The sequence below is a fragment of the Sceloporus undulatus genome, chromosome 6, assembly GCF_019175285.1.
Source record: "Sceloporus undulatus isolate JIND9_A2432 ecotype Alabama chromosome 6, SceUnd_v1.1, whole genome shotgun sequence".
Classification (NCBI taxonomy): Eukaryota; Metazoa; Chordata; class Lepidosauria; order Squamata; family Phrynosomatidae; genus Sceloporus; species Sceloporus undulatus.
This window is the reverse complement of record NC_056527.1, coordinates 85,887,143-85,913,238: the sequence shown is the minus strand read 5'-3', so window position 1 is coordinate 85,913,238 and position 26,096 is coordinate 85,887,143. Positions and strand designations below refer to the sequence as shown.

The 26,096-nt window shown below is 41.0% G+C and overlaps 2 protein-coding genes across 6 annotated transcripts in view; one reads left to right on the top strand and one right to left on the bottom strand.

Moving 5' to 3' along the window:
• Positions 1-9,909, bottom strand: part of MAPT (microtubule associated protein tau) — a 95,911-nt gene extending 86,002 nt beyond the window's left edge. Inside the window, exons 1-2 of one of the 3 annotated variants that reach the window (XM_042473402.1) lie at positions 9,526-9,909; positions 992-1,081 (exon numbers count right to left, since the gene is read on the bottom strand). In XM_042473402.1, coding sequence (XP_042329336.1) covers positions 992-1,010 — 19 coding nt within the window. In that variant the 5' untranslated portion in view covers positions 1,011-1,081; positions 9,526-9,909. The remainder of the gene's footprint in view (positions 1-991; positions 1,082-9,525) is intronic. The other 2 variants (XM_042473407.1, XM_042473409.1) reach the window with 2 other exon arrangements.
• Positions 9,910-14,128: 4,219 nt separating this feature from the next.
• SLC25A39 (solute carrier family 25 member 39) overlaps positions 14,129-26,096 on the top strand; it is a 28,343-nt gene continuing 16,375 nt past the window's right edge. For 2 of the 3 annotated variants that reach the window (XM_042473014.1, XM_042473012.1), the window contains exon 1: positions 14,129-14,317. The gene's annotated coding sequence lies outside the window, so the exon portion shown is untranslated. Of the gene's footprint in view, positions 14,318-25,658; positions 25,828-26,096 lie in introns of those variants that run through there. The other variant, XM_042473013.1, reaches the window with a different exon arrangement.

Here is a 26,096-nt window from a genome sequence, read left to right as displayed (position 1 = left end):
AATTATGGATTTTGATATGACCCATTGATAAGTCGAGGGTAAAACTTAGGGATATGCAATGAAAGATGTAAAGGACGAAGCAAAGAAAAACAATGCCAAAGAAGTTACAAAATTACAGCAGGCATAACTATTTGTATTCATGGAGGGGAGAGTAGAAGGGGGTCAATGCTTCCAGGACAGATTAAACTCTTGCCTTTCACCAGGGGATGGATGGATGAATGGATATATATATATATAGATAGAGATAGATAGAGAGAGAGGGGGGGTTAAAGTACAGTACTTACATTGACCCATGGATAAGTCGACTCAGTGTTTGGGGGTCAATTTTTAACCTACATTTCTAGACTTATACATGAGTATCTACAATAATACTTCTGTACAAGACTCCAAGAAAAGTGGAACAGTTTTGAATGCAATTTAAACTTCTTAATAGTGGCAAAGACACTTTTTTCTCCTCCACTGCAAATTCTGTTCCCTGCCGTGCTCTAAAAAGACCCCCAGATCTTGTCTGGACATGTGGCCAGTGACACCACATGCTACAGCACTTTGAACTAAATAATACTTTGGACCATAGATAATTCCAGTGCCTCTTCAAGGATAGAATACATTGGTAATGTATGATATAGTATCTTGTCTTCTTTTGGGGTGCAGCTATTCAGGTCATTGGTGAATACAGAAATAGGAATGCAATGTGAATTGCAGGCTCATCTGTCATATTACAACTAGTTTGGCCTATAAACTAACTAAAATAAAGAAATTAAGCACAAGGAGGAGGAGACGATGATGATGATGATTATAAATTAAAGAATACCAAGTTGGCAAAGAGATTGACAGACAAACAACAAGAACAGAAGAAAGAATTTGAAAAGCATAAAGACAAAAATATAAGGGAGGGATTAGGAGTTTAACAAGACAATGAGAAGAATACAAAAAGAAGAAGATTACAGAGGCACCAAGGGTTAAAGATAAGGAGGAGCTAGAGAAATCTTACCTCTGAAAGCATGAAACATAATTTTAAACTGGCCTGTTCTGTCCAGGTTCTGGATTCACAGGAGAAAGTGGGTATCAATAGTAGTGCCTCCTGTAGAAGAACAGAACGATTATATTTTGCAAGGCAGATTGCCCCAATCTATTGCCCCATATGTTTTGAACTACAATCTCCATTGCACTTTTCTGTCAGCCATGCTAAATGGGATGATGGGGGTTGTAATCTAACAGCAGAAAGGAATCCTGCTGAAGCAGGAAAGGAAGAATCGCATCTTGTAAAAAAAAAGATACAATATACATAGCAGGCCTAGATACTCTAAAGTCACCAGTTCCCATCTGATTTTTGTAAATTAAGCAGGATCAGCTCTGGTTAGTACTTGGATGTGAAGCCACCAACAAATACCTGGTGATGAAGGCTATATTTCAAAGGAAGGGGCTGGCAAAACCACCTCTGAGTACTCTTCACCTAAGAAAACTTGGTGAGATTAATGGAACCACCATAAGTCAACAGTTGATTTCAAGGCATGCAAAAACAAACACACAGCAGAGGATAGCTCAGATGAAGCAGAAGCTGTCAGAACCATGGACAGAGCACTGTGTTCTCACCCACTGAAAGACCTTGTCAGGGCTTCTAAAGCTGACCTGACCTTATTTGATGTATCATCTCTGTGCTTGTGACCATAAGCCAAATGTAGAAATCATGCAGCTCTCTAGATGTTCTTAGACTCCAGCTCCCAGAAGCCCTAGTCAAGGTGTAGGCAGTGTTGGGACTGTACTAGGAATGAGTCTGAGGAGTCTGAGGAGTCCAGTAAAGCAGAACCTTATGGCCTAGGAAGATGTGCCACCTCTTCAATAGGGCTTCACCATTCTCTTGACTTCTTTTACATTTGAGTGCATGTCAAAACCAGAAAACATAATTAAAAGGGTAAGAAAACCAATGGAGACCAAACAAAAAAGTACTGTATTACTATATGGTATACAGTAATAAGTAAGATGGGCTGCAGTGATGAAATAAGAGGGTGCAAATGGGAGAGGGCCAATAAAAATAGTGTAATATTAAGCCAATCCAAAATAAAAGTGCAAGCCAAAATATGGATAGAATCAGCAGAAAGGGAAAAGCAAAATGGACCAGTATTTGACAACTGAAAATCAGAAGAGTTTTCTAATAATGAAATCAGGGGTAGGGAGAGAATATAATAATGATTTTAGATTGGGGAGAATGGAAACAAGAGAACAAGAGTTTGGAAGAAAGAAGAATGAAGCCATTGCCCAATGAAGCAGGGCAATTACATGATATATGCCCTGTCTGGAAGCACTGTAAGGTCAAACACAATGGAACAACAACAACAACATTCCTCACTTCACATGTACATAGATGGAATCCCAACCAATGTGTCTGAACAGGAAGAAGATTGTGGCAATGGCAACTGTGGCTTCCCGGTCAGTGGGATAGTGAATCCAGTCCAGTTTTGGGGTAGCTTTAAAGGACCTATCCAAGGTGCTGAACCTATTCTGAAACAAGATTTAGCACTTTAGAGAGTTCTAATAAATAAAATCTAGATTAATTGAGGATGGATAGCTGAGTGAAAAATTCAACCAAGTGTGTGGCAGCTGCAAAAGGGGGGGGGGGGATTCCATTTTAGATGTCCTTATGAAGGCAATAAAAAATAGCCCCAGTTCACATGTCATTCAAATCCAGGGATGTCACATAGATTTCCAGACCAAGTAGATGTGCTGTTTTCTCACTCTTGCTTGGCTTCTCTGCCAAGTGGGAGCAGCTGAAGAAAGCATGGGCATCTGTGCATAGTTTGCTTATTTTGACATGCAAACCAGGACAGGGTGACCAGATGTCATCACCGCAAAGGAGGTCAAGGTACCACAAAATGCAGGCTATTCAAGAAATATGCGGGACATTATGTGGTAAAAACACTCATATAAATCCATGCTTCTTAGGCATGCTCAAAATGGAGGACTTTGGACAAAAGCCAGAAATGTAAGACATGTCCTGGAAAAGGAAGACATCTGGTCACCCTGAAACAGGAACTCTGGCTAGATGAACTAGAATCATGATCCAAGAACACATCTTGGCTTATGACTCTGGTTTATCTGGGGAAAGATAAGCCAGAGGTCCTGCTTTCCCTATTATGTTAGGAAGGGTATGCATGGAAGGTCTTTGTTTTTGGTAGCTGCTATTGCTTTCAGGAGAAGCCAGGTTACAGTGATTGAGTAGCATGAACTAGTGTGCTGGATAATTCAGAAGAAGATAGAATTCTTTTAGAATTCTGGTTTATTGTGACATACATTCACATCCATTTATGTTGATACAAATCTATGTTTATTGTGCATATGGTTCTGGTTGCTCCACCTGAAGAATGGTATTGTAGAGTGGGAAAAGGTGCAGAAAATGGCAACCAAAATTACTGGGGCTGAAGCAATTTCCCTTCAAGGAAAGATTGTAAAGATTGGGGCTTTTTAAATAAGGAAAAAAGACAAGTAAGGGAGCATCTAAGACATTTATAATATTATAAAGGTATGCCTCAATTAACATAGTAGATGTATTGCTGACCATTGTTTCTTTAACGGAAAATGTGATCATGGAGGCAGAAATAAAATGATAACAACAGGAATACTGCCGCTTCTTCCAAAAGAAGATGATTACCATTTTGGTGATCAAATTTATAGATTATGAGTTTTTAACATGCAACGGGGAACCGATGGGACAGGATTACTTGCTCTTCCCTTTTTTCTCCTATTTTGTTCTTTATGTATGCTCAGGAATTCTGCAGATTACAGGCTGCCTACCTAGGCTTTTGTAGAGAGGCACATACTGTCACAATAGATCAAATCCTGTTTTTCCCCAGCTTCAGCTTTGTCACATTGTTTACTCCAAACAGGGAGTAGCAACCCCTTTGTTCCTCCAAAGTCCTTCTTGCCTTACCAACAATATTACTTGAAAAAGATTTGACTGCACTAATTATATTATAGGGAAGAGATTGAATGTGTTTATGGAGAAAGTTAAGAGGTTTCTAACCTCGACAGAGAGTGATCGAGCTTTTTAAGCACTGAGTGTGTGTTTCACATACCTTCAAATGCCTACTGACTTATGATGATCCCATTAATTTCAAAGGATTTTCTTAGGCCAGAGGTGGTTTTGGCAGTTCCTTCCTCTGCAATATAACCTACAGCAGCTGGTATTCATTGGCAGTCTCCCATTCAACTAGTAACCAGGGCTGACCCTCCTTAACATCAAGATCAGATGGAATCTGGTGCTTTTAGGGTATTTAGGCCCTTAAGTTTGAGATAGGACAGCTGTAATGGTAAGTGTTTGGCTTTCTTTTTTTACAATGTCAAGCCCGTTTTGAAATGTTAATAATTCTGATCAAGCTATATTAAGAATGGGTCTAAGGAAAGGGCAGTGAGTCTTAGAAGCATGGAATGAGGATTGAATAAGACAAAATGGTTAAAACGGGGAGACAGAACTGTTGGGTAGTTTACTACTTGCCTCATTTTATTCTGAGCTGTATATATTTCAATTGATTTAACTACTCGGAATTTATGAGATTAATTATGAAATTCAAATCAAATATGGTGCAGAAATCCGCTCTTTCTTGAAAATCAATTATGTAAAATACACCTCGTTGGAATATTTGTGTACCACTTCCCTATCCCTTCCTTGTCAATCCAATTAATCAATTGAAATGCATCAGGGAGGTACTTCTGCTTCATCTAAATGCTTAATTGCCTAATCAGCAGCACTTAGAGGATGCTCCTATGAGGAGCATTACAACACTGGAAGAAAAGTTAATATTATGGGAAGTGAAGCAGAAGCACTTTCTAAGTGCTTCAGCCTTTTGGTTGAATGAATACCCATAGCCTTAGTACGTTTCCAGTCTCTAATTGATAAATGTAATAAAGAGGCATATAACAGCAAAGGCATTTCTGTCCAGTACGAACATTATTTCATAAAGCAACTCTCCATCACTACTTAATAGGACTTAAAAAAACAAACAAACCCTGGGTATCTTCCTTAACATTAAAGAGTGCAAGAAAGCTTGTTGTGTGTGTTGTGTACCTTCAAGTCCACTCCAACTTATGGCAACACATTCTACAAAATCATGGTTATTTTTCTCTCAAATATAACCACAATCAAAACCTTGCACCCAATAAAGTCAGAAAAATTCATACTAAACCAGAGAGACGTAAGGATCCTCAAGCCAGAGAAAAAGCCACAAGTGCATGCAATTTCTGGGTGTTTTTTTAAAATGTACATTTGGATATAATATGAGTGGGAATATTTTTATTACTATTTTTATCCATTTGTTTAAATATATCACAGCAATGGTACTAGCTTTGAGACCGCATGCTCCTGTGAAGCAGGGGCTATGCTGATGGCAGTAAGCTTCTGCTGAGGAGCCAGGCTAAATATGCCAAACAGCTACTAAAAAGCAGCAGTAATGAGGGGTGACGCTGCTGGAAATTCTCTCAGAGACAACAGAGTAGCATCATAGCTAATGCTTTTTAGTACTGCACAGAAAAAGTTACAGTAAACCCCTTTTGAACATCTTCTACCATGAAAACCCTATGTTATGATCCAAAATGAAACAAGAGATAGTTCCACAAAATGAAACTCCCAGGTTACATGATACTCAACAAGCTACTGGGGTTCAGCAGAGGACTGCTAAGAATAACACTATGGCTAATGATACAACTGGACTTAAGCCGGGGAGGAAATAGTTATTGACATGCTAAGAGAGGAAAAGAATGTCCAAAGCTATATAACACATACTATAAAAACATGGACTGTGAGACACATGAATCGGGGGAAACTAAAAGAAATGGACTGCATAAACATTGCAATACTTGGGGTGAGTGCGTCAAAGTGGACAGGAATGGGACATTTTGAGTCAGATAATATACAGAGTGTTTATTCAGGAAATGAAATGAAAATACTCAGGAACTTAAAAGACAAGAAGAAATGGGGTGGCATTTATAGTGAGGAGCGATGCAGCAAAAGCAGTCAAAGAATATAATGCAAAGTCTAAACAAATAATATCAATAAGACTGCAGGGAAACCCCATCATTATAACCATAATCAAATTGGCATAAAACCAATTTATGCTCCAACTACAGAGGCAGTAGAAAAAGAAACTGAAATGTTCTATGCCAGAGTTCAGAGGGAAAATGTTCACACATCAGAACACATCTTGTTAATCATAGGCAATTGGATTGCAAAAGTAAGAAACGGAACAGAATAAAAGATTGTAGGAAAGTTTGGCCTAGGATCAAGAAAAGTAGGAGGAGAATGATTAATTGAATTTTGTGAGGCCAACAGTTTATTCATTGTGAACACATACTTCAAGCAATCAAAGAGGAGATTGTATACATGGACATCACCTGATGGATGATATATAAATCAAATAGACTACACAATAGGATGTAGAAGATGGAGAAACTCCATTCACTCTGCAAAAATGAGATAAGGAGTAGATTGTAGCACAGGCCATGAACTACTAACATCAAAACTTAAGAATAAAGCTAATGAAGAACACTAAATCAACCATCATGCCAAAATACAAGAACATCCCCATAGAATTTAAAGATAATGTCAAAAATAGATTTGCGCTATTGGGAAGCCAGAAGAATTCTGGACTGAAGCCAGGGACACTGCCAGTGAGGGATGTAAATAGACACAATCTGCAATCAAAAAGAAAGAGAAGCCTCAATGGATGAGAGATGAAATCTTCGAGTAGTTAAGGACAGATGAGAAGCAAAAGTAGAAGGTGACAGAAATAGAGTTGGAACCCTGAATGCAACTGTCCAATGACTTGAGCACAGGAACAAGGAAAACTACTATAATAATCAATGCAGAGAAATAGAAGATGACAATTAAAAAGGAAAAACAAGAGATCTCTTCCATAAGATCTGAGAACTCAAAGGAAATTTTAAGCCAAGAGTGGGGGTGCTCTATGACCAGCAGGGTCGTATTCCATGATGAATTACAAATAGGAAGATTATTGAAACAATACACTCAAGAACTATATAAAAGAGATTAAAAGATGACAGATTCATTCAAGGAAGAACCATTTGTAGATGAACCTATCATTTTAGGAAGTGAAGCGGAAGCTGCACTCCAAGCACTTGGGAGAAATAAATCATCAGGAATAGATGGCATACCAATAGACCTGCTTCAAACTATACTACCTAAATTCTGTCAACAAACATGGAAAACAAAATAACAGTCCACAGACTGGAAATGTTCAATATACATTCCAGTTCCCAAGAAAAGGGACACTGGGGATTGCAGTAACCACATGATCATTGCATTAATTTTCTATGCTTGAAATTATAAAGACTTGGGGCAAAAAATGCCAGATGTCCAAGCTGGGTTAAGGAAAGGAAGAGGTATCAGAACTCATATTGCAAACATACATTGGATAATGGAGGCCACTGAACAATTTCAGAAGGAAATCAGCCTATGTTTTATACATTATAGAAAAGCTTCTGATTGTGTAGATCATAAAAAACTATGGATCACTCTTAAAGAAATTGATGTGCCATAATATCTGATTATTTGATTGTCCTGATGTGTAACATGGACTCAGGACAAGAGGCTACTGTCAGGACAAGAGGCTACTGTCAGGACAGAATACAGAGAGGTTTCCATTTGGCAAGACAGGCAAGGCTGCATTTTATCACCTTATTTAACTTGTGCACTGAACATATCATACATAAAGTAGAATTTGATTCGGAGCAAGGAGGCATGAAAACTGGAGAAAGGGGCAGCCACAATTTAAGATATGCAGATGACACCATACCACTAGCAGAAAATAGCAAAGACTTGGAATGATTACCAAAGAATGTCAAGGAAGAAAGTGCAAAGGCAGGCTGATAGCTGAACATGAAGAAAACAAAAATAATTACCACCGATGATTTACATAACTTCAAAGTAGGTGATGAAGACATTGAGATAATTAATTTTCCATACCTTGTCCCAGTCATTAAAGCAGAATGGAAAATGCAATCAAGAAATCAGTGGAAGACTACTACTTGAAAGGACACCTATGAAGGAACTTGACAAGATCCTCAAGTGTAAAGCTTTCATTGAATACCAAAATCTTATTTGCCCATGCCATTGTATTTCCAGTTTCTATGTATGGTTGTGAAAACTGGACAGTGAAGAAAGCTGATAGGAAAAATAAACTCATTTGAAATGTGAGGCTGGAGATGAGATCTGTGGATACTGTGGACTGCTAAAAGGACAAATGAATGGTTCCTGAATCAGATAAAACCTGAACTATCCCTAGAAGCCAAGATGGCTAAACTGAGATCATTTTACTTTTTCTATATCATGGGAAGACAGGACTCAATAGAAAAGACAATAATGTTTGACACGGTGGAAGACAGCAGGAAAAGAGGAAGGTTACATTCAGATGGAAAAAGTCAACTGAGGAAGCCACATCCCTGAGTCTGCAAGACCTGAGCAGGGCTGTTGATAGAGTGACTTGGAGGTCTCTCATTCATAGGGTCACCATAAGTCAAAGTTGACTTGACAGCAGTTAACAACAATAAACACAAAAGACTGCCACTTTTAAAATACCCTTCTGCCAGATGATTTAAGAATCAAAGGCTTGGCTGAATAAATAAAAGCTTTATATGCCAGTAGAAAGAGGGAACAAAAGTGGGCAAGTGGACCTCACTAGAAAGAGGCACCCACAGCTGCTCCCCAGCTACCAAGAAGGCCCTCAACCGTGTCCTCCCCAAACATGCCTATGATGATAATGGGTCTGGAAGAAAACCCTCCCATGAAGATCTTAAAACTCAGCCCAGCTCATGTAGGGAGACAGGATCTTATGGATTGGCTTCTTCCCTTGAATGATTAAAAAACATTTTAAAATTAATAACACACAAACAAACCCACACACTAAAAATACAGTTGCCACCTTTTTCTATGTGCCTTATTCTGGTGCCTTCAAAGATAGCTTCTAACAGGTATTTAACAGAGGATACTTTCACTGATTCTATTACAACAGTATTATTATTATTATTATTATTATTATTATTGGTTGCCTCATAGGACACTTTGACTAATTAAGTTGGTGAAGTCAGCATTTTCAATCCCTGTTACATAAAATATTTCAGGATATTCATTTACAGTGTTCATTTGGCTCTTAATTTCGACTTCAGAAAGATGTTTAAATAAACATTTTTGGCTGCCTAATTTGCTGTCTCACTTTTTTCCTACAATACTATTTTATACATTTCTCAGTCAAGGAACAAGGATATCCTGCAGATATCTAAACTCCTTTGAATCCATGTGGTTAGCAAGCCATTCACCTCCAAAGCTGAATTCAATCCACTACAATGAAATTACATTTAATCATTCCCCACAAACAGAGCAGGTTTTCCCCTAAAGCCAGTTGCTGTCAGATCTACCATACAAACTAAGGACAGTCGTATGAACAGGTAATGCTTGTTTCACTGTAATTATCTGCAAGGCAGGACAACATATACAAGCATATCAATATGTCTACTACTTACTTGTAAAAGTTTCTTCTGGTGATTTTGTTCCCCTTACGATTTACCATTTAAATTCTGTCTGGATTTTGTATTCTTCAGAGACAGAGTCCAGGTCTGTAGAGTGCGTTTCCCCTTTGTTCTGTATGTAGAAAATTCTCACAAAGTGCTTCAAGTACGTTTTAACTTGCAGGTGATATGGATCCCACTCAACAGACTATCTAGCCCTTGGTTGATATTACTTATAGGAAAATGCAGGCATCCCTGTGGCACTCAGTTTAGCAGAAGCACCAGCTGAATATAATACACAGCCCCGACTTGATGCCTAGAAAGAAACACTCTCCCCATTGTATAGATGGACAAACAAAGGGTTAAGTGACTCCTCTAGGGTTCCACAAAGGGTCTGGGACAGAACTTTCTGCCTAAGGTATGAGTAGGGCCTTGTCACCATAGCAGCCAGCTAGACAACTAACCTCACAATTGAGGTATTTGCACACACATCTCTTGCTGGCACTATCTCCAATTTTGTAGTATAGAAAAGGCCAGAGTGTGCAGAAAACAAGAATCTGCCAGACTAAATTTGCCCTAGACATTTAGGAAACATTGTTTTGTGGGAATAACCTGTGGCCAGTATTTTTTCAGAAGCTTGTGCAATTAGGTAGCGTTAGATACACTCTCATTGAACTGAAAAAAATTCAATTCAATTACAATAATGATACTTGGGGGTGGGGAGAGACTATCTTCAAATAATTCCCATACTATAGTGTATGTGTGTGTATGTATGTATATATATATATTGCTTAAAGTCACTCAACAAATTAGAAGCTCAACATGTATGTACAGATATTAATTTGCAGAGCAAGCAGCTGTGTCAAAATGAAAAACAGGGATTAAGGCTGTGACTTTAACATCATATTAAGGTATTTGTGTGCAGCATTAGGATATAAAGCCTTATGGCTGAACCTAGCACATTTAAAATGTAGACCAACACAATTTCCCTGCTTTTAAGCAAGGAATTCCCCCAGTCTGGTTTGCGATGCCTTAACCAGATGTCCTGGTTATGCTAGTGAGAACCTACTTTCTTTGAAGAATGAGGGTGAACTGATGGTCCATTGGGGTGTAACAAATATTTAATAGGACAAGTGCATATTAACTGAGAAGAGCCAGCATGTAGTGGTTTGGGCATTGGACTAGAACTCTGGAGACCAGGGTTTGGATCCCAACTCAGCCAGTCATTGAGGCTTTCGTAGACTTCAGAGCCCATAAAAGAGGGGCAAAAAGCATGGTGAAATTACTGATCATGGTTCCTAGGGAACATTTCCAGAGATGTATCAAATTGGACCAGCCCTCCTTGGTCCCTTGGGGGCAGGCGCAGCAATAAAGTGGTGTGGGGCATGCATATCATACCAGGGGGCACCCTAAGGGCAAGTGACCCCATGGTCCACCAAACATCTGCCGTTTGGCAGAAATGGGCTGTGGTGTTCAATGCATTCCTTTTAAAATGCTAAAGAGATTGTGAGGCACAGTGGGAGGAGAAACGTGGAGGAGAAAAGTAACAAAATTAATTTTAAATGTAAAAGAAATATTTTGAGTTTTTGTTTTTTTTATTCTTTTACCATTTTATTTAAAAACACCTCATCTTACCAAATTTTCACTTTAACCCATGAAACTATGTACATGTAAATGCACTTACTGTATGCTGTGTGCATGATAATTGTAATTTAAAGGTATAATTTTAATTTTGCTAGTTGTTTATGCCACAACTATTACTATTACATTCAGTGATATACGGGAATTGTGATTTATAAGTAACGTTAGTACAGAAAACATTACTAAGGATTCTGTGTGGGAGGAGGTTGATGCGGAGTGACAACCCACACCTCCGGGTCATTCAGACTACCTTTTGTACTGAACTGTAACTTGCATTAAAAGTCAGAAGTTCTCATTGGCAGCAGTTTAAACATATCAGAATTAGGGTCTTTCACACCCGATTCAGGGCAAATCCCCCTTAGAGCGGTTTTTCCGAAAATGGATTATTTCCCATATCTTTTTGGAAAACCCGTTTCTTCCCTGCTGCCGGCAAATGTGAATTTGGCCCCAGTCATGATCGGGTCAGGTTCAGGGGAGGGATTTAGGTCAGGTCACTTTGCAAGTGGCATTTAAAAAAAATATTTGTCTGTATGTGTGTGAGAGAGACAGAATATGCGAATGCTTGTGTTTCCTTTTAAATTTGGCAAATTGATACAATGTGTGAATGCTTTTGCTAGATACGGTATAAAAGGCATTCTGGGGTGGCAATTGGAGGGAAAGCGAAGAAAGAGGATGCAGAGATGGCATTCTGAGGTGAGGTGTTGTTGTTGTTACAGATTATGTGCATGCTTTGGGCTGGAAGGGAAGGGAAGAGGTTCCAAAGAGGAGGAAATGCTGGGCTGGAAGCGAAGGGGAAGCTAGAGGCTGGCATTCAGAGGGAATGGAAACCCATGACTTTGGGGGAGTCACACTCTCTCAGCCTCAGGGGAAAGGCAATGGCAAATCTCCTCGGAACCAATCTTGCCAAGAAAACCCCAGGATGGGGTCGTTTTAGGGTTGCCATAATCTGTAATGACCCAAATACACACAACACACACACACACACCTGGAGGTTTTTAAATTTGACAAATTGACAGAATATGCAAACACTGTCGCCAGTTTTTTTTAAAAAAGGAGGGGGGAAAGCACCCATTCGGTTGCCCAATGGTTGTAGGACATGTCACCTTTGACGAAAGCAGAAGTGAATTTGATTGACAACAAAGGAGGCTCCATTTTAAAGCAGTACTGCAAGTGCGAACTTCAGAGGGGCAAATTGCATCAATCAAGGTAAAGGGCAGTATGAACTTCTTTCCGGGCAGATTCGGTATGGGGCCAACTAGATCTGCCCAGTTCTATCTAGAGCAAATGGGCTAGTGAGAATGGGGCCCTAAACTACCAAACTGCAACTACTGGAGCAACCTCACTACTGGGAACTATAATCACTAGTAATCACTAGTCATAATAATCACTCTTTCTATCTTAACCTTATTCCTTTGAGTTTTAGGGGCTGTGCACACCAGCCTGGGGCAGAGTCAGGGTGTGGCATCGGCCTGCTCCACGCGTATACACAAATTAACCTGCAAATCGCTTCCTCTCAACCAACAGTATATATACCTCTTCCATGCCAGTATTCTCTGAAGATGCCAGCCACAGCTGCTGGAGAAATGTCAAGAATAAACTCTTCTAGAACACAGCCTCATAGCCCAAAAATCCCACAAAAAACTATGGCGGGGTACAGACGGCAGAAAAGGGGCAGTCCGCAGCAGCCCCTTTTCTTGCCAAGATGGTAGCCCCTGTGGCTCCAACCTGGTGCTTTTCCAGGCCACGGGGAAGCGGCAAAATGCTGCTTCCCCGTGGCCTGGAAAGGGGTGTCCATGGGGCTTCATGCCCCATGGGCACCCCGACAGGCAAAGCCAGAGGAGAAAGGGACCGCTCGTCCCCTTTCTCTCTGGCTTCGTTCTCGTGGCAATCTGCCACGGGAACAAGGCACCCTCCCAGAAGGAGCTCCTTCTCACACCACAAATAGGGTGTCCTAAGTACCCTCCAGTGGCGCGATGACATCAGGTGCACGTTGGTCCATTTGGACGTGGTGTGCACGCATGTAACATCTGGACTACAAGCCCCAGAATGCAACAGGAGGCAGCCAGAGCAGTAGAAGTGGAATAGCAGCACTATAACCACATTACCGCATATGCTGTATAGTGTTGCTATTCCACTTTTACTTCTCTGGTTACCTCCTGTTGCAGTCTGGGATTTGTAGTTCAGTGAAGCCTAAGATCTCTCTGCCTGAGAATTCTAAATAACCCCTCCTTAAAACTGCAAATCCCAGAATGCAACAGGAGGCAGCTAGAGCAGTTAAAATGGAATAGTAGCACTATAAGAGTATAGTGTGGTAATCTAGTAAGAGTATAATGTGGTAATATGGCAATATACACCCAACATTGCACTGGAAATCTATGGCGGAGTAAAATGGAGGCCTCCATTATTATCTGCCATAGATTTCCAGTGCAATGTTGGGTGTATCACCAAGAGTTTGGGGACCACTGCTCTAGATCAGGAAATACTAATAATAATAATAATAATTATTATTATTATTATTATTATACAGTTGGGGGGCCGCTGCTCTAGATCAGCAATGCCTGTTCCATAGATATAGGAAGAGGAAACTATTATTATTATTATTATTATTATTATTATACAGTTTTGGGACCACTGTTTTATTATTTTTGTTATTATTATTATTATTATTATTATTATTTCCTCTTCCTATATCTATGGAACAGCCACTGGTGAACTAGAGCGCTGGGCCCTTTAAGAGCTTTTGGACTTCAGCTCCCAGAATCCCAAACTATTAGCTAACATGGCTGAGGCTTCTGGGAGCTGAAGTCTCTCCAGGGTACAGTGGGGGGGGACGGGTTTGCTCCCAACCCCTCCCCCCTTTCGTGTAACCTTTTCAGGATGTACTTCCCGGGGTTCTTCCGGGTGGCGTGAATGACGCGCTGTCAGCCGCGAGACCCCATTGGCCAATCCGAAAACAGCTCGGGGGGGGGGGGGGATTGAGTGGCTGTTTCTTGGCGGTGCACCAGCTTTTGGCGTCCCCCGAAAGAGGAGGAGAAGGAGCTGCTGCCGCCAATGGGGTCCGTCGGGGCGCCGTTCCCAAGGGCATCCGTTCCGCTTTGCTGAATGTCTCTGCCGCCGGATGCGGAGGTGGTGAGGCTGCGGTCGCCCTCATGGCTGCGCTGAGAAGGTGAAGGAGAACGGAAGGGAAGGGGAGCAAAGGGGAGGCTGGGCGGGAGGAAAGGTCTCTCCAGTCTCTGTGTATCCTGGGGTTGCCAGATAGACATTTGGAGACGGTGCCTCTGCCTTCGCTTTCAGGTCTTCTGCTGGGTTATGGCGACTCCATCCATGGATTTCAGAGGGCTTTCTTAGTCAAGGAAGCCTCAGAGGTGGTTATGGCTAGTGCCTTCCTCTGAGGCGCAGCCTGGGATTTGTTGGTGGCCTCCCCTCCAAGTCCTATCCAAGGCCGGCCCTGCTTAGCTTCCAAGGTCAGACAGGATCTGGCGCCTTTTGGGTACTGAAGCTGCCTGTTGACTTATGGTGACCCCCATGGATTCCATAGGGTTTTCTTAGGCAGGGAATCCTCAGAGGCGGTTTTGCCAGTTTCTTCCTCCAAAATATAGCCTAGGCACCGAATATTTGCTGATGGTCTCCCATCCAAGTCCTAACCTGGGTTGGCTCTGCTTAGCTTCCAATATCAGACAAGATCTGGGGCTCCAAGATGTTCAAGTTGCCTGTTGACTTATGGTGACCACGTGGATTCCATAGGGTTTTCTTAGGCAAGGAGTCCTCAGAGGCGGTTGTGGCAGTTTCCTCCTCCGAAATGCAGCCTACAGCCCCTGGGATTGTTGGCAGTCTCCCATCCAAGCCCTAACCAGGGCTGACTCTGCTTAGTCTCCACGATCAGACGGGATTATCTGGTACTTCAGTGTGTAGAAGAGGGGATTTTAGCTGATGTTCAGATAACAAGCAAACCCAGCTGAAATCCCATCCTTCCACACAACCAATAAAGTACAGTATCATCCCAAATCCACAGCACAGTGATACCTGTATTGGGTCCATTATACATGTTGCAAGGGCAAGCTTTTGAAGCTGCACTGGCTTCTTCGTCAAGTAAACGTGTTAAAAATCAAACAGGGGGAAAGAGGAAGAAAGAAAAAACGATGTTAGTCATCGTCGTCCTGTATTTGGTCCGGGAAATAAACTTTAAATTCCATTAGTCAATCAATAAAGTATGCAAAGGTGTATCGTAGCACCTTTGGGACTAACTGAGGCTGCTGCCACACGGCAGAAATAAAACAGTTTGGCACCACTTTAACTGCCACGGCTCAATGCTGTCGAATTCATGGATGTGTGGTTTTGTGAGATGTTTAACCTTCTGGAGCTCTGGGCCTCTCCAGACTACAAATCCCAGAATTCCAAAGCATTGGGTCATGGATGTTAAAGAGGTATCAAACTGCTTTATTTTTCACTGTGTCAGCAGCACAAGAGAAAGAAAGAAGTTGGTAGTGTCTTTTTGAATATAAAGGAGCAGAAGCCATCTGTGGTTTTCACTTTGGCAACCCTTTGTCTGTGGTGGAGAGCAATGTTTATCAAGCTTCAGGTACACCTTGTTCTGGTAAGAATTTGCAAGGTAGGACTAAGGAACAGAAGAAGCCTGTTACCATTCTGTTTTCCACTGCAGCCGACTAGATGCTCCCAACAAACCCACAGACGATGCATGAAGGCTATGGGTTCCTTCTGTGTTTTATCCCTGGCACCCATTACTCTGATCCCTAAACACAGTGGCACATATCCATTGAGCTGCTGTGTTTAATAGACCTCATTAAACCTATCGACTATGAATCTGTGTTCTGATAAGAACCTGAGAACGCACATCTTTGCACCTGCATTGCCACTGACCTAGATGGAAGTACTAAGTTCATGTAATAATAAAACTTGAATCTAATCGCATGTATTCTCTATGAATCTTGGATGGAAATTAAGTGCGTGCTGAGAAATACTGTGTGCTTTTACTCCCTAGAGACTTCCAGTTCATCCCTTTTTATCTGTGAAATGCAAGGAAAGAGTCTAGGACTAGGATCTTGCAGATAGCACGTGTTGTAGCTCCTTATGAAACTGGTTAAGTCCTGTAGCAACGAGGAGCAAGTTCTGCTGGATTTTCTGAATAATGTGACTGGAGGAGCTGACCAAAGAAGCTGGATTCATAGACATTGGAGGAGCAATGCTTGTAGCTTCCCCTGCACCTGGTAACATGAAGAGCTGTGAGTGGGAATCTAACTTGAAGCCTGTCTCTCTGTTATTACCTTGATAGAAAAGCTGTCCAGTGGAAAACGAAAGCCCAGGTTAAAAGGTGGTTAGGATGGAAAGAATAAGTACGTGAAAGTACTTGAAATTTAACTTGATAGGTACCGTATATGCACAGCAGACCTTTTTTCCCAGGATGTTCTTTGTACCCGTCATCTCAGGCACTCTTAATCCACCTTTGGAAGAAAGGAAATTGCCACTAGATAAGCATTAGTTTGGCTTCAGTCCAGAGCACTTTGATTTTTGTCTACCTAGCATTTCTGTGGCCCATTGATGTTCTAAACGAGAATGCATAGTCAGACTATCTTAACAGTTGTACCGTGCATAATTTGTATTAAATGACCCTCGGTATACATTCCTCATTAAAAATGTAAGAAGAGGCTTACTGCGTCAGATCATAGTCCAGCATGTTGTGCAAGAACCACAGGATCCATGAGGCAATAAGTGACTAAGTGAGCCTTATTGACTGAGGGCCCGAACAGACATGCCAAAATAAAGCTGTTTTGGGTCACTTTGGAAGTATGCTGTTTAAATGACACATGCATCTTAAGAGGCCAGAAGCTGTGCCAAAGCTGCACTCCAGTCCTTAGGATTGGAGCGTGGCTTTGGCACGGCTTCTGGCCTCTTTAGATGCATGCATCATTTAAGCAGCATATCTCCAAAGTGACCGAAGCAGCTTTATTTTGGCCTGTCTGTTTGGGCCCCAAGTGATCCAAAAATGGTCTGTGTGGTCCAGTAATGGATCACATTCTGTCTACTGCTTTCATCTGATCCTAAGAACGGGGGCAGTGGTTCTCAAATGTCATTTTTCCAAAATCCCTGATCATTGCTGGAACTCCGTTGGTAGACTTTCTCCAAAATCTCTGATCATTGGTCATACTGGTTGGTGCTTCTGGGAGTTGAAGTCCATAACGTACGGATGATCAAATTAGAGAACTACTGTTTTAAGGCAGGGAGAAGAAACGCTTACTCCTTCAGCGCTCTCATGGCAAGTCAACATTGCTATTGGCCAGCATCTGGATGACCACATATTCTCAACTTCTGTTCTCAGGGGTGTGTAAGATAAGGAGGAAGAGAGATGAGTCAATATTAAGGCATGGGGCACTTAGATTTTGGAAAGAAAGAGATTATATCTGAATGGTCAGTTCCATTATTTTTCCACTGAAATGTGGTTCTTTATAGCTGTGATTGTGTGGCCTCCAAGTGAGCAATGAGTTGTAAGTTATGGTAGAATCAAGGCATCTGGAGGTCAAGGCTAGGAAAACATGTTTTTCCTTGGGTATGAGCCAGTATAAAGAGGGAGAGGGAGCTAATCAGCCGGGGCATTCCTTGTTCCTTGACTTGTGACAGCAAAGCAAATGTTTAATAAGTTTTATAGCATATTCCTGTGAGTTTTTGTGGATAGATTGAATTTTGCAGTTCATAATTTTCCCACTGCTTGCTGTTTTTATTGCATTTATTAAAGATTTCGGAAATGTCGTGAAGCCTTAGCTGTTGTGGAATCGTTTTTTAGATGAAGTTGTAAAATTAATTGCTTTTCAGATACCTACACTCAGTGTGTTTAGTGTTCACAGAATCTAACTGCCTTGTACTCATGGTTATTCCATGGAATGCAATATTGCTAATGCAGTAACCAGTAATGTGAACAAAACTTGGGACTTCAGTTTACCGCATGGAGACATATGGTTAAAACAAAATATATTCTGTTACCTTTTCTCCTTCTGTTTCTTTGGGCAGTCAAGAATATGCTGTGGAATCCAGTTTGGCAATTTAAACATTCAGACATTGAACCAGATTATGAGTTTCAGTTTAACTACACATCTATTTTTAGGCCCTTTAACCTATCAAGGGCCCCATACAGACAGGCCAAAATAAAGCTGCTTTGAGTCACATTGGAGGTATGCTGTTTAAATGATGCATGCGTACTAAGAATCCAGAAGCCACGCCAAAGCCATGATCCAGTCTTAAGGACTAGAGCGCAGCTTTGGTGCCACTTCCTGACCCTTAGTACGCATGCATCATTTAAACAGCATATTTCCAAAGTGACCCGATGCAGCTTTATTTTGGCCTGTCTGTATGGAGCCATGGTTTCCTCAAGAGCAGCCAGGGAACTGCAGTTTGATAAGGGTGCTAAGAAGACTTTCCTAGAAATCCCTAGGGTTTTTCATGCAGCTGCTTTTCCTAGGATATACTCAGCAGAAGGCTTGATTATGTCTGTGGTACAAACATACTTTCCAGTTGCCAAAATAACGCCTCATAGAGATGTGGCACAATTCTTGAAAATCTGTAGAATAAAGAGGTACAGCAGATGAAGAGTGTTGTGCTTGGAGTTCACTTCATATCCTTGCTTAGCTCTAATCAGTATGGATCGCTCTGTCAAATCTGTTTTATTTTTAGGCCACCACATATGAGTAGAAATGGACAAATAACAAAGTCCTACTTGATCGAAGCCCTATCTAGTCCCTTGTCCTATTTACACAGTGACCAATAAAATGTCTATGGTTACTCCACAAGCGGGGCATAAGTCTAAAGACATCCCCTCCCCCTTGAAATTGCAATCATATTTAGAAGCAGTTGTGTGAATTTTTTTAGCAGGGTAACATGCTTTCCAGAAGTTTTTGACTATGACTCCCAGAAGTCTTAACCATTGTGACAAGGGCATATGAGGAGTATAGTCCAAAATTCTTGAAGGGCAATAAGTTGCCTATTCTTGATCTTGGGCCTAATTTCAGCTGCTTCTGACAATGAGTTGGATAGAGGGTTTCAGTATAGAGATGGTGGGGAGCACTGACCCAGCCTGGTGCCTGACAAAATGTTGAGTATAATTTCCATAATCCTTGGTGTCCATTCTGGCTGGAGGTGATGTGAGTTTTTCCAGCATAGTTGGAGACCACTGGACTCAGGAAGGCTGATATAAAACTTCATATCCTGCAAATTCTTATTCAACCTTCCATCACCACTCCTTCTTGCTTAAGACCATCTGCCAATTTTGCATATGCTGCAATATACAGGAAACAACCAGGGATTTTGTTTTTGTGGTTTTTCTGATAGGTTGTAGCATAAGTGGTTCAGCTACATAGCAGTGACCAGAAGAAGAAAGAGGTAAGATCTGTTCTTCATTACTTCTGAGGAGACCATCCACCTCTTCCCATGTGTTGTAAAGTAATAAGATACTCAGAATCCTGGCTTGAGATCTACTCTTTTCCAGTATTACATTCCTAGATGATTACTGTACTGTAGATTGCTGTATTTGCAGGGGTTGGGTTAGATAGCCCATGGGGGTGACTTCATTCTCTTTGATGAACATCATCTCCCAGTTGGTCAATGGTGGAGGATATTGGGAGTTATAATCCAACAACAGCTGGAGGTTTTTAGATGAGAAAGATTTAGAAATACAAGCAGAGGTCTGTCACACTTATTCTTACAATTACTGCACAGCCTTGATTCCAGCAGCTCAGACTTTAAGAACAGCAATTGCAGCCAGAGTTCCTTTGCAGTAAAATTCAGACAGAAGGAAAAGACAAGGACACAGCCATCTAATTGCTGTCTGTTAGCCTCAGGTCCCCATCTGTAAAATGGGAATATGTGGACAAGGCTTCAGGATAATTATTGGTTGCATACCAAGCTGCAGTGAGGAAGATAAAATTGGCTTCTGTATTTATCTCGCAAATTATTTCCCATATAAAGCTCTGGAATTTGCCATGTGTGTTTCACTCATGCTGTTTATTGAAAATGCCTCAAAGCTTCAAGTCTATATTCTTTTATGAGGTGGGGGGGGGGAGAATATAGAGCAGGATTAGCATCCAGACCATAATGTGTATGCATTGATCAACCACACAGAAGCTAACTCAGGGTCTGGACTTATTATCTACTCTTGTGAAATACAAACGGTGTATTCCAAGCTATAACCCCTATTCAGTATGAAGTAGAGAAGAGCAGCAAGTTTGAGAAATACTGATATAAAAAAGGAGTGTAGAGCAAATAATTTATAAAGCACTTAACATTAGCACTTCTGACAGGTATGAAAAAGGATAAGTTAATATTTTATATAGCATTTAGTATTAGTACTTCTTTGCAAGTGCTATTTCACACTTTCTCATTAATTTCTAAGACATCAGTTTAATGTAGAATAGACCATTATTATCATCACCTCTATATCACAAATTTGGAATTAAAGCTGAAAGATGGCACCGCTCACTTCTTATGACTGAGTTGAGATCTTCCAACTCCTTGTTTGATACAGTTACCCAAACTACACTAGTTTCTAAAATACTGTATACCTTTACACTCTAAAGTTTAGTTACAGGCATGTTTCAATTTGTGTTGCTCCAATTTACAACATTTCAGATTTACAGTGTTTCTCCAGAAATAATGGATACCTCTCCCAGTGCACCTGTGGAGTGAAGCAGGAAAGCAAAGTGGGAAAGGCAAGATAATGAAGTGAAAGAGCAACGTTCTTTGGAGTTTTGAGTGGTGGTGACTGATCTTCTTTTCCTGCCTAGTTTGGGAAGTGAAGAGTGGAAGAAAGCAACTAGAATCTTGTACTTCTAGAAGGAAGGGGTCTTCGTTGCCGGCTTAGTAGTTAGGGAGAGTGTGAGAGGGAGGAAAAACTTAAATCTTGGCATCATTTGGAAGAAGTGATTTTCCTTCCCTGCCTAGGTTTTATGCTTTAAACCTCTTTAAAATTGGTGGTGGATTGAGTAAAATCACTAAAATTGTGGCAACTTTGGCTCCATCAGAATACATCTCCTTTGTCTTACATCTATTTCAGCTTACATATTGAATCAAGGAATGCAACCTCAATGTAAATAGAGAACTAACTGTGCCAATATCCCTTTGCATACTGATTTTCCAGACTAACATGGCTATGTCTGAATTCTCACACTACCTTAGTAAAGGGGTAGTAAACATGTTTCCGGACTGACATAGGTTTGCCACCACAGTGACCACTAGGAGTATGATTCATATCTTAAAATGGAACACCGTTTCCAATCTTTCATTTACCCCCTCCCCCCACAACTAAAGTCCTATGCAGCACCAGTGAATTCCAGAGTACATACATTGTGCAGTGCATTTGTGTTAATTCCCCTTGCATATGTGATGCATGCTGACATCTCCAGGTGGTGCTGGGTGTAGTCTGCACTTCCCCCAGCTGACGATGTGGAATCGAAATGTGTCTTTCAGTTACATTTAATGTTGCTGTGTTTGTGTGAGATAAGAGCTTAGTGTTGGAAGTCTGCTATAAAGGATTAAAATGGGGGAGGGGGGAGGTGCCCTTAGTAAAAATGCCCTAGCTCAGCATTGAGCTTGTGGAATTTCTGCTCATTTGTTTGCTTTGTGCAGGAGGTCAGTGTCATGAAACGGATTTTATTGGTGCAGCCCTAGCAGTTGCTCACTCACCTTGGGCAAGTAGCAGTGGTTCTTGGATAAACTGCCAAGTTGTGCCCACCTGCATTCCAGCTGGTGCTGTAAATCTACTGTAAATGCTTACATGTCTGGAGGTAGTTCAGCAGTGTGCTCAAAATCTTACACCTTTGTTTTCCAGGCCTCTACAACTACACTGGTGGGTGCTCTTTATTCATAGTAAGAGAGAGGAAAATGACATGATACTGAAGTTATATATACCTTTTCCTAATAGGTATATGTGTGTAGAAATTAGAGACATGGCTGTATTAATCCAAAATATCAGTAGGCAAAGGGATCTTGCAGCCCCTTTGAGACTAACTGAGCAAAAGATTTTGTGGCACAAGTTTTTATAGACTTGGTCTTGCATGCCTCTGAGGAAATAGACCAAAATCTAGGAAAGTTTATGCTGCAATGCCTTTAGCTCAGTTAGGTCCAAAACACATTGCAGAAATAATCCAGTTTGAGACTGCCTTGGCTCAATGTGTGGGGATTCTGGGAATTGCAGTTTTGTGAGACATTTAGCCTTCTCTGTCAGAGAGCTCTGGTACCACAATAAACTACAGTTCCCAGGATTCCCTAGTACTGAGTCAGGGTACTTATAGTGGTCTGAAACTGGATTATATCTGCAGTGTGTTTTGGACCCAAGTTTCAAAGGTGCTACAAGATTCGTTCACTTACGCGCATGTGTGTATGTATTACAGGGAGAAAGACTTGACCAAGACAGATGCAAAGTAACAGAACTATAGACACACACACATTTATTTATTTCCTCAGCATAGAGGAGGTGGTGCTGATGGTGGATGCCATGAGAGACAATTGGCGATGGAAAGAAAAAAGAGAAATGACTGGAAGGAGGATTAAACTGGTACAAAATTATTTGAAAGCCTTGCACAATCAATTACATAGTCACAGTGAGGGTAACTTGACATAAGAACTGTCATACATCCCCCCTCCATTTGTAAAGTGCTGTTGAAGGATGACTCTGCAAGAACATATGGGGCAGAGGTGACTTTGCCGCCACAGAAATGACCGTGAGAAACCAATGTAGCTTCATAAGTGAAAGAGCTCCTCCTCTTGCTGGGCAAACGACCGCTTTTCTTATGTAATCCCTTTCCCTGTCCAAAATTAAAATGGCCTTGGTAAATAATCTAATGGTTCATTCCCATCTGATACGATGCACCCCGTGTATACCTTTATCCAAAACACAGTGGGCTGGTGATTTTTTGCTTTTATCCCACCCTTCCTGCAAAGAAATGCAGAGGCTTGTGCTTATCGCAGAGAAGCTAGCATCCTCCTGCCACTGGCTGAAATGCTGATTGTATAAGCCACTTGTGTAAGCAGCCTCTCCCCTTTCCTGTGCCTCCGCAGATAATAGTTGCACCCTAGTTGGGAGCGGTTGCTGCAGAACTAGAGAGCAGTCAAGGAGGTTTTTGCTCAGGGAACGTGCCAGTACATTTGAGACCTATTAAACGTTGTGCATAATGTAGGACAGTTGCCTGTGGCACTCAAAACGTGAAGCCAAGTTCATGTCAGAACAGCACAGAGCAGACAAAGGCGCTTTTCAGAAAAGACGTTTGTGATTCTGCATCCACTTACTGGGAAGTAAATCTGCCAAACTTTGTGCCAGTTTCTTCAGTGAATTGACATAGATAGAATGGTGTTGTCATTCTGTATATATTAAAAGAGAAGGAACTACAGACACTTTAGCACAATTGCTTTATTCTAGTTGTCTGCAACTGACAAAGTTGTAACCTTTTAAGGGAAGTCCAGTCATGTTTACAAGTTCAGATTCCTTTCAAGTGTTATGACCGTTCTGAGCTTTTTTTCCAGGCTAGATGAGGAAGTAAGTGGTGCTTTGAAGCAATTTTGTGGAAGATTAGCCTGAAGCATATTCCAGCCTATGTAGAGGTATTCTGGGTGGGGAAGTCTACTGATCTAGAAAGATGGATTTGAATCATACTGAAACAGGTTTGCATTCTCCCTGTGCCTTGAAATTCATGTCTTGTTAAATTCATGCCTTGAAGATGTTTCTGGATTCAACCCAGTGAAAGCAGAAGTGGTAGCAGTGGTAGGAGAAATTCCTTTTACAAACATGACTTGCTACATCAGTTGCAGCCCTATGAATCTAGTCTCAATAATGTAAGTTTTATATCCAGACCAGGTTATTGTAGTGGGCTGTATATAGTTCTGGTTTTGCAGAAAGCTCAGAAACTTAAACAAATCCTGAACCTGGCTTTTCAGATGCTTGTTGAGGCTGCATGTTTGAATCATCATCCACCAATTCTGTACCAATTGACTGGTTGCCATTGCATTTCAGATCCCAGTTCAGAGTCTTGATTTTGATCTTAGCTCTAAATGGTTTGAGCCCAGGTTATCTGAAGGACTGTTTACATCCTTATGAATTTGCCCATGGGTTAAAGCTTTAATTGGAAGCCATGTATGCTGGGCCATTATGAAGAAGTGTGAAGCTGATGAGCGCTGGAGAGAGGGGTTTTCTCGTTGGAAGTTCTTCCTAAGAGAGATGTGTCTGGCTCCATCTGTGCTGTTTTATTAGGTATTAAAAACTCATTGGTTGACCTTAGGTTTCATTTGAAGGTTATTATACATAGAATCATAGAGTCGGAAGAGACCGCAAGGGCCATCCAGTTCAACCCCCTGCCATGCAGGAAATCTAAATCAAAGCATCCCCAACAGATGGTCATCCAGCCTCTGTTTAAAGACTTCTAAGGAGGGAGACTCTACTACCCTCCGAGGGAGTTTGTTCCACTGTCGAACAGCCCTATAGATATCACTTTGTCTACTGGTTTATTTAAGTGGAATTTAAAATCAGGTTACAGCTTTCTGAATCTGTTACTAGGATAGAATTGTAAGGCACTTCTGGGCAGGAGAGAAGTGTAGTCTTACAAAGCAGATAGAGTATGTTGTTGTTATTATTATTATTATTATTATTAACCTTTATTTATAAAGCGCTGTAAATTTACACAGCGCTGTACATATGTGTTATAAATACAAGTACATCTCAGTTAATGAAGGCTCTGAGATGAAGCTTCCTTTTAGGAAGGCCTTTGGGTATGCATGACTACTGACCAGATATGAGACTTACTTCTTTAGGGTGCTTACAAAAGATTTACTAGAACTAAAGCATACATTATTTGATTTGATTTGATTTCTAGCCCACCTTTCTCTTCAAAAAGGACCCAAGGCGGCTCACAAATAAAATTTCTAAAAACATATTACAATAAACCAACTAAAGTATAATCTAAAAACAACATAAAATTATATACATTGAAACCATACTAAAATACTGGCCATCTGTCAGGGATGCTTTGATTGTGATTTCCTGCATGGCAGGGGGTTGGACTGGATGGCCCTTGCGGTCTCTTCCAACTCTATGATTCTACTTACAGAATAGAAGGGTTAAATTTTGCCAATGGAGAGAGTGAGAAAGACAGAAAGAGGCTGTAGGGAATTCCAAAATCCCTCTTCCAACTTTACTATTCAGTTGTCCCTCCACATAGTTGCTTTGACTTGTGTGGATTTGATTATTCACATATTTCATCAGTATGCTTTCTCTCAGGATCTCTAGCTCCTCCAGCATGACTCTCTGGACAACTTCTGCCAAAAGTCTGGAGGACCTGGAGATTCCTAGAGAACATTTCTCTGGGCATTTGTAGGTCCTGCAGCACAATTTCATGGTCAACATCTGCCAGATCTTGACCACAGAATTGCCCTGGAGGATTTAGAGATTACTGGAGAGGTGCTCTCTCAGGTTTAAAAAAAGTGTTTTTTTATTTGTGGCTTTTCCATTTTCACAGGGGCTCTGTGGCCCTAACCCCAGCAAATATGGAGGGTCTGCTGTAGATTAACTCTTCATGTTCAATTTTCAGGGACTCAGCCTGAGTCCTTGAACAGAAGAAGCCTTGTAGAACTGTGCTTATTTAGAAAGCTACAGTGAGATGCTACAGAAAGGAAGGAAGGAAGGACAAGGTAGACGTAATTGCATGTTGGAATATACTGTCAGGTGGTCTTTAGAAGGTTTCCAATGTTATTGTTTATGCAGGGGTTATCCAAACTGATGGTTTCCTTCCATGTATGCATATTGTTAGTTTTGAATAAAAGTTTCGGGGGGTGGGGGGGTCAAAAAAACTTTCCCTATTCTTTTTCCCTGTTATTTCTGCCTCTGGTACCATATTGACTTCCTCAAAGAAATGAAGCCCCAAACACATCTACTTTGTTAACTGAAGTATATTTGTAAA